This window comes from Hyperolius riggenbachi, chromosome 9 (assembly GCF_040937935.1).
Source record: "Hyperolius riggenbachi isolate aHypRig1 chromosome 9, aHypRig1.pri, whole genome shotgun sequence".
In the NCBI taxonomy this organism is placed as follows: Eukaryota; Metazoa; Chordata; class Amphibia; order Anura; family Hyperoliidae; genus Hyperolius; species Hyperolius riggenbachi.
The window spans coordinates 7,890,769-7,899,224 of record NC_090654.1 but is presented as its reverse complement, the minus strand read 5'-3'; the positions used below and the strand labels follow the sequence as shown (position 1 = coordinate 7,899,224).

The following is an 8,456-nucleotide window of genomic DNA, read 5'->3' as shown; positions in this document are numbered from 1 at the left end:
GCACGACCGCCCGGCTCCCTGGCCCCGTCCTTCTGTCCCAACGGCTGTCCGTGCTGCACATGCGCAGTAGCGCAAACGCATGGACACAGGGACAGGATGACGCAGGGACACTTAGGTTTTATTACATAGGATGGAGAAAGACAGTAATAAAATAATTCTAATCCTTACAGTGTACCCGAGGCGAAGCTGAGAGGAAGAAACATGCTTACCTAAGAGGGGAGTCAGAGGCTTCTTGTGTCCCTGTCCCCCCCCCACTCCCCCTGCCCACCAGTGAGGAGCACAAATGTCACAGAATCCTGATTTCTCATTGTTATTCACAATTACCATGCAAAGTCATAATGCGAAATTTTTTTGGGGAAAAAAACGCAATTTTGCTTGTAATCGTTATCTAAGAATAATGTGTAATTATGTGCTGACTTTAGCGGGTAATAGCAGAGACCTTGTACATGAGATTCTCACCAAAGATGCTCTGTATGTTAAAGAAAACCTGTAACACAAAAAAGTGCCCCTGGTGGGTACTCATCTCAGGTGGGGGAAGCTTCAGGATCCTATCAAGGCTTTCTCCGTCTTCCTGTGTCCCACGGCGGTCTTGCTGTGCCCCTCCGAGCAGCGGGGATGTACATATGTACCTTTCCTGCGCTGGAGCCGGGGGATGGTAAATAACATGACAAACTGTTGGCGGTGGTTTTGGAGAGGCACAGCGAGACCACCGTGGGACGGAGGAGGACGGGGGAAGCCTCGATAGGATCCGGAGGCTTCCCCCTGCCGAGGTAAGTACCCCCAGGGGCACTTTTTTACATTACAGTGTCTCTTCAATAACGGGAACAAGGTGTTTTACTCAGTTTAAAAAACATTTTTCCATTGCATTCGTAAAATCGATTTACTCAAAAACTACCAGGTCTTTTTAAAAAAATGTTTTAGACTTGTTCCCGCTGTTCCCTTGCTCTGGCTAACTGCACAGAAGCGGCCGGACTCGCGCAGGCACAGAACGGCCGCTCTCGGCAGGAAGAGGGGCGTGGTCGTGATTAGAAATCCAACAAGCTCTTGTCAGATTTCTTTCAGGGGGTCCGCGAGTGGCAATGATGGGTGCCAGGAGGACGCGGGACGCCTCTGCAGGATTCCTCTTCTTAGGCAAGTATCTGTTTTTACCCTTAGCTTTAATAACCTATTCAAATCTAGAAGAAAAAAAAAGTTGTGGTTTTAGTTCTCCTTTAAAGTGTACCTGAGAAAAAAAAAATCCTACACACCTGGGGCTTCCTCCAGCCTGATTGTTCCCTCAGCGCCATCCTGTGCCTCCTCAATCTTCTGTAAGGGGTCCCGGTATCTTTGGCAAGTTGGCGTATGCGCAATGCGGCTGCGTACGCTCCCAGTATAGCTCCCGTGGCCAGGAGAGTTTTGCACCTGCGCAATAGTGCTGCAACAGCACAGAGAGCTCCTGGGGACGACATTGCGGCAGGGCAGGCACGCATGCGCAGTGAGTACCGACTGACGAAGATACTGGGAGCCCGTCGGCCTGGGGCCAGTCTTTGCATGTGCAGTGCAGCTGTGCGTGCTCCCCCATCTCGCTCCTACGGCCAGGATAGTTCTGCACCAACAGAGAGCTCCTGGGGACGGGAGCGCGGCGGTGCGGGCGCATGCGGCCATGCACATGCAGTAAGCCCTGACTGCCAAAGATAACGGAAGCCCTTACAGAAGATCTGTGAGGCGGAGGACAGCGCTGAGGGAGGGATCAGGCCGGAGGGGGCAGGAGGAAGCCCCAGGTATGTATGAATTTTTATCTTCTTATCTCAGATTCCCTTTAAAAGTGGAATGGGGGGACCGGAGGAAGATGTTCAAGCCTTCTAACGGGACTTAGAACGGATGGAAGGAGGTGGATGGGGGACGCAGCCTGCCACAGGGTGCCATTACTAGCAGAATCGTGAACTGCATAACACATTGTTTTATAGTCTCGGATGTCCTTTAAAGAGAAACTCCGGTGAAAATAATGTAATAAAAAAGTGCTTCATTTTTACAATAATTACGTATAAATGATTTAGTCAGTGTTTGCCCATTGTAAAATCTTTCCTCTCCCCGATTTACATTCTGACATTTATCACATGGTGACATTTTTACTGCTGGCAGGTGATGTAGCTGCTGCATGCTTTTTTGGCAGCTGGAAACAGCTATTTCCCACAATGCAACAAGGTTCACAGACAGGAAACTGCCAGGAGTACCACGGGCCTCAGAGTTTCTTGTGGAAGGGAGTTTCTCTTTAAAAGCACCACCGCAATATCTACCCTCCACCTTCACAGCATTATTAGTTACACAAATCCCCGTTATAAATAATTAGTAGTTTCTGATTAAAAATAACCTCTTGGAAATTGCGTACCATAGAGAAGTATTGCTCAGTGTTACCAACCCACAAAAACACACCGGCTACAATTAATATAAATTAAGCTGGTCCAGGATCTGCTGGACTCTTTTTTTTTTTTACCCAATCAAATACACGGTATTTCTTAAGATCTGGTTACATTTTTTAAAACAAAAATGTAGCGCGCGAGTTATTGCCACAAGGAGTGAGTGACACGGCGCCGCTGATTGGCTCATATCCTCGGCAGGTCGGTCTCCGCCCACCTCTTATCGATCAGGCCGAGATTGTGCAGGTTGAGGATGGAATCTGCGATGATCCGGGCGGTTCTTTTCTGGTAGCCGCCGGACGTCACCATCAGGATGGGGATCGATCGGCTCCGGGCGACACTGAACACGATCTCGTCCCGCTTTATAATGCCCTGGATGTGAAGAAATACAGACGCCGTGATGTCATGTATCAGTCAGATGGTTTCCCATCGCTGCCCCCACAGGTCACCCCCGTTTAATCGGAGTCAGTTTGTCCCATTAAAGGGATACTGAGCAGGTGTAAAAAACAAAACAAAAAAAACAGAATGGGTACTTACCTGGGGCTTCCTCCAGCCCACCGTAGGCTGCGAGGTGTCACGATTCCGCGAACGCCATTGCGGCAAGCGCATGTAATTGCGCACAAAATCGGTTCTGGAGTACCCCTTTAAATGCATTAGCCTGCTTTTAGAAAAAATGAGTGTTCTTTCAGCTCACCAGCCCTGCAATGGGGAATGTGAGCTGCTTGATTGCACTTCCTGACGATCCCCAATAAAACCCAAGAAACCAGAGCATTCACATAGCTCACAGATCTACTACAAAGAATTGCTGATAAGAAGCAGGATACAGGAACGCATCGTAAAATCATTAGGTGACATTCCTGCCTGTCTTGAGAACACCCAGAGACATGTCTCTGGCTTAATGAGCTTTTGATATCTCATTTCATAGTAGTCCATAATTCGATGGATATTGCGGAACCGTTTGGGCCCAGCGGTCCACAACTCACAGTACGCCATGCGAATAGCGCAGCACACCTTCTGAGACGTTAACCGACCACCTAGTCATCTCACAGCCTGAGATATCTATTACATAGGCAGGGAAGGTGGCACTCCAAGCGAGTTTGATATCGATTGGTTCAGCGCATGCTGACGGAATGTAAAATGTTGGGTTTTATATGATATGTCAGATATCCGCTGAGTTATGGCATACTTGGAGAAACTGCCAATTCTGTCCCTCAGACAATAGGGGCGGACTTCAGCAGCCTGAGGTCAGATTGTTAAAGAGAACCAGAGATGAAGCACCCTCTTGTATTTTACCTTATAAATCAGTGGGAACATGACAGTAAACACCTAATCTGCCCTTTGTTTCATTGTTCTCTGTGTAATCTGACTGTTATCACGTCTGATAAGAATCCTCGACTGAGAAGTCAGGCTGCTCCGTCTAGCTTTGCTACAGAAAGATTATAGCTAAGTATGTATTCTGTGGTGTTATTTCAAGCCCAAGCCTGCCCCCTTGTGGCTTTGCTATAATGACTCAGCTATAATCAATCCCAGCAAAGCCAGATTTAATTGCTCAGTCTGGGATTCTTGTGACTGCTGTTAACAGACACTTTTAGCAGTGAGGAGGAAACAGAGAGCATGGTAAGTGTTTTCTCTAATGTTCTTACTGATATATATGGTAAAATACACAAGGGTGCTTCCTCTCTGGTTCCCTTTAAGGGGGGAAACATCTCCTTTTACAACTCCACCCCCTGGCAGAGAAAGAGCTAAAACTGACTGACACTCAGCCTGGAGAGAGAGTCTTTTGCCCAGCCATCCTGTACCATCACGGATTTGGGCTGGATGATAAAAGGATTAATACCTATTCCACAGAACTTTCCAGAATTGGACTATATATCTCTGTGGGACCTACCGCAAAGGACACGGTAACTTGACAAACTGCTCAGACTGTAATCAGCTATTATTTTCATATTGAACTCTTATTATTTCTGTATCAAATTGTTTCTATTGCTATATTTTGTTTTGCATTATTTCTTTAAATAAACGATTTAAAAATCGTTCGTCTAAGTGCTGTTCTGAAACAAATCTCCGCCAAAAGAATTCACATCTTCAGAGAGACATGTTACCATAACTGTTTTGATATTAAATATTGTTAGTTTTGCTATCTCTAGAAAGGTTGTCTAATTAACCCTTTTTCCTACAGGATTTAGCTAGAGTTAGAATTAGCGCATTCGCACGCTTTTATTGCGGATTGGTGGCAGCGACCTGGCCTCTATATGAGAGCACAGATTGTATCGATTGTATATACAATCGAAATTGGACTGTGTGTGGACTCACCAACCAATCCAAAAGGTTACTTTGCCTGCAGTTCTGACTGTCTTCAGGATTCCCTCAGGGTCTGAGGCTTTATGGTAAACTGCAGCAAAGGGAACAGGAATTGGTGGTTGACTGCGCATACGTCACATTGCCGGCAGCGGTGCGACCAATCTTTGGCGTCACTCTGTTCACCATATTACAAACCATCGGATGTGTCTATTCCCCGAATGGTAACGGTGTCAGATTAGACAAGATTGGCGCGCGTTGTCGCATTATTACCTGACGACCCAGCAACCGCTATTTTAACGTCAACTTGCTCACAGTCTTACAAGCCATCAGAGGCGATTAATCCCTGACGGTACTGGAGTAAGTTAGACGAGATTGCGGGGCTGTTCGTCACACGAGGTCCCCCAGCGTCCTCCTGGCTCCTCTCCCGGTCCCACTGGTGGCTCCGTTAATAGGCGACTTCCACCTGAAGTCACCACTATGACTCCCCGCCGTGCATGTTACGCGTCATCACACCGGCCAGCGTGAGAGTCCTGCGCATACGCGATTCTCTAACTCTGAACCGCGCATGCGCAGGACTCTCACGCCGAGTGGCGTGTTGACGCATAGCGGCCACCGTGATGCCGCGTAGCAGCCAGGACGACGCCGGGGTCCTTGTGACTTATGGTGGGCTGTAGGAAGCCCCAGGTAAGTTTTTTTTTTATACCTGCTCAATATCCCTTTAAGAAAAACAAAAGTTTGCTTTCCTAAAACAGAAAGAATTTGCGATAATTCAGGTTGGAGTGAGCTTGAGATGTCTCCCAGGCACCACTGCTGAATATATGCAAATTAACCATTGTACCCTTAGAAGCTAAACACACCTCCAGAACCGCTGGAATGCAATGATGTGTCAGCTTGTTAATAAGTACAGAGCCATAATAATCCAACATGCATACAGACTGTTTCGGATTGTTTGATCCTCATCAGTACATGGCATGGATTAATTTGGCTCTATGGAGTAGGGCTTGTAAATCCGAGAGGCACAGACTAACCAGCAAGCTCATGGTGACCCAGAACTCATTGGAGTGTGTAAGGGACTACAATGGTCCTAAAAGCCCCCTTACTAAGATGTTAAGAAAAACAAAAGTTTGCTTTCCTAAAACAGAAAGAATTTGCGATAATTCAGGTTGGAGTGAGCTTGAGATGTCTCCCAGGCACCACTGCTGAATATATGCAAATTAACCATTGTACCCTTAGAAGCTAAACACACCTCCAGAACCGCTGGAATGCAATGATGTGTCAGCTTGTTAATAAGTACAGAGCCATAATAATCCAACATGCATACAGACTGTTTCGGATTGTTTGATCCTCATCAGTACATGGCATGGATTAATTGGCATGGTTAATTTGCATATATTCAGCAGTGGTGCCTGGGAGACATCTCAAGCTCACTCCAACCTGAATTATCGCAAATTCTTTCTGTTTTAGGAAAGCAAACTTTTGTTTTTCTTAACATCTTAGTAAGGGGGCTTTTAGGACCATTGTAGTCCCTTACACACTCCAATGAGTTCTGGGTCACCATGAGCTTGCTGGTCAATATCCCTTTAAAGCATACATGTCAAACTCCGGCCCGCGGTCCAAATCTGGCCCTCAAAGCCATTTTGTTTGGCCCTCAAGTGGTTTCCCCACCTGGCATTATGTTTGGCCCACTCCAGATCACCAGGGACGCTATATTGGAGGTAAAGCCCTAGACCACCAGGGAAGCCATATGGTGGAGGGAGGGGGAAACCACTAAACACTAGAGAACTGGATAGGGGAGGTAGGGAGGACCACTAGACACCAGGGAACTTTATAAGGGAGGACTGTGACCACTAGACGTTGAGGTTGGCCCCAGTATACAATTTCGGCCCATTTTGCATTTGAGTTTGACACCGCTGCTTTAAACGAAACATCCAGCGATTAAATAAAAAAAAAATAAAGAAAAAAAAAAAAGTTTCCTCACCTGGTGCTTCTCCCAGCCCCTAGAAGTCTGTTTGGTCCCACCGGCACGGATCTGCTCTGAGCCAGGCCTCCACGCTTCCTGCCGGAAGATCGTGACCCGCGGCCAGGATCTCCTGCGCATGCCCGTGTGCCTCTCGTAATCGCGCTCCAGCCGCTGGGACCGCTCTGCGCTTGCACAGATCAATTCTCTCAGAACCACACAAATGCAGGGTGCTCTCTGTGACATCACGTAAGTGAAACTTTTTTTTTTATAAATCACCGGATGTATCCTTTAAGCATCAGTTTTTCATCCAGTTTTCTGTTCTGTTTTTGGGTCACCACTCGCTCCTCCTCCTCCTCCTCTGCTGGCACTGGCCATTCAGGTCTTCTACACGCTAAAACCGCTGTTAGAACAATGTCAGAGTCCCAACAGAAGCATTAGGCTACCACAGGCATGCAAAAGACAATGGGAATCCTCCAGGGAGGATTTTAATTGGTCTATTGCTTAGTGAACCAATGAGAATTCTTCCTGTGCAGGGACAATTCTCATCGGTCTATTGAAAACCAATGGTAACCTCTTGTAGACTACAGCAGCGCTCCCCTCTGTGCAGACATACAGCTCCTGTGCCATATGGGTGCACCTGTGCAGTACAGGTTCTTGCTGGATACGTTCTGGGGGTCCCCGTGCAGCAACAGTGGGGCAGGGAGGACACGCCTTTGCAGGAGCTTCCCTCTGTGCAGGCATACAGCTCCCGTGCAAGTATGGCCACGCCTGCACAGTGGCATGGAGCTGCTTGCATAAGCTCTTGCCGTAATAGTGGGGCGGGGAGGACACACCTCTGCAGGAGCAAGAACTTCCCTCTTCCTAAGAAGTAGCTACATTTTATATTTTGATCCCCCCTGCATACATTTTAAATGTTTTGACCGATTAAGGCATATCATTTTTAGATACTCACCTGGGGAGAAATGGACAGACCCCCGAGTGGATCTCCGTCCAGTATGTCTGTCCCCGCATTATATACAATCACATCTGGGGTGATCTCATTCAGAGCCCCCTTGACATGCGTCTCCACTTTCTCCAGGTATTCCTGGTCTTCTGTGCCCCAGTCCAGCTCTATCCTCCGTTTTATGGCCCCTGTACAAGGAAAGTGAAATAGTAAGGTGATCTCCTGCAGTAGTTACTGCTGGTAACAGAAAACTGGCACAGAACTGATACACTAAGGCCTCAATTCACTAAGGGTAATTCAGAAAATAATTTAGGTTGGTAAAATACCACATTTGGTCATTTATACTTTTTTTTTCCCCCCAAATTGACTAAGATTTCCTGCATGGCGTAAACATTCTGTAATTTCCCCAAACAAACATGCTTCATTTCCCTAAGCCCTGCTCGGCAAGTCTCACCAGCTGTGGAGCAGGGCAAACAGGAAGCTGTTTTCTGTCCAGCGCATCTACAACTTCACTTTAGATGTGCTGCAGCCACCAGGGGGAGCTCTTCTGTATAAGAGTATACAGATAGTCACATCTAAAGGGATGCAGAAAAGTCTTTTAAAAAGTCTCCTTCCCCTTCTCTGCCATTCTGAGGTCCCGCCCTCCAGGTTATCGGACCAATTAATGAGAAGCAGGACTGTGTGGCTCTCCCTGTTGACTGTCTACATCTGTCAATGTTACCGCATGAGATATCGGCTGGTCAGAGCTGGAGGTAGATATAACGAATACTTATGTATAATTTACCGAATGTGTTAATCTTTGTGCACTGCAATTTCTTGACATGTCTAGAAGTATTAACCACACAAGTTGGTAATT

The 8,456-nt window shown here is 47.0% G+C and overlaps 1 protein-coding gene across 3 annotated transcripts in view; it reads right to left on the bottom strand.

The window, feature by feature from the left end:
* Positions 1 to 611: 611 nt before the first annotated feature.
* Positions 612 to 8,456, bottom strand: part of HDAC11 (histone deacetylase 11) — a 70,486-nt gene continuing 62,641 nt past the window's right edge. For all 3 annotated transcript variants that reach the window (XM_068251870.1, XM_068251868.1, XM_068251869.1), the window contains exons 9-10: positions 7,610 to 7,788; positions 612 to 2,768 (exon numbers count right to left, since the gene is read on the bottom strand). In XM_068251870.1, the coding sequence (XP_068107971.1) occupies positions 2,583 to 2,768; positions 7,610 to 7,788 (365 nt within the window). In that variant the 3' untranslated portion in view covers positions 612 to 2,582. The remainder of the gene's footprint in view (positions 2,769 to 7,609; positions 7,789 to 8,456) is intronic.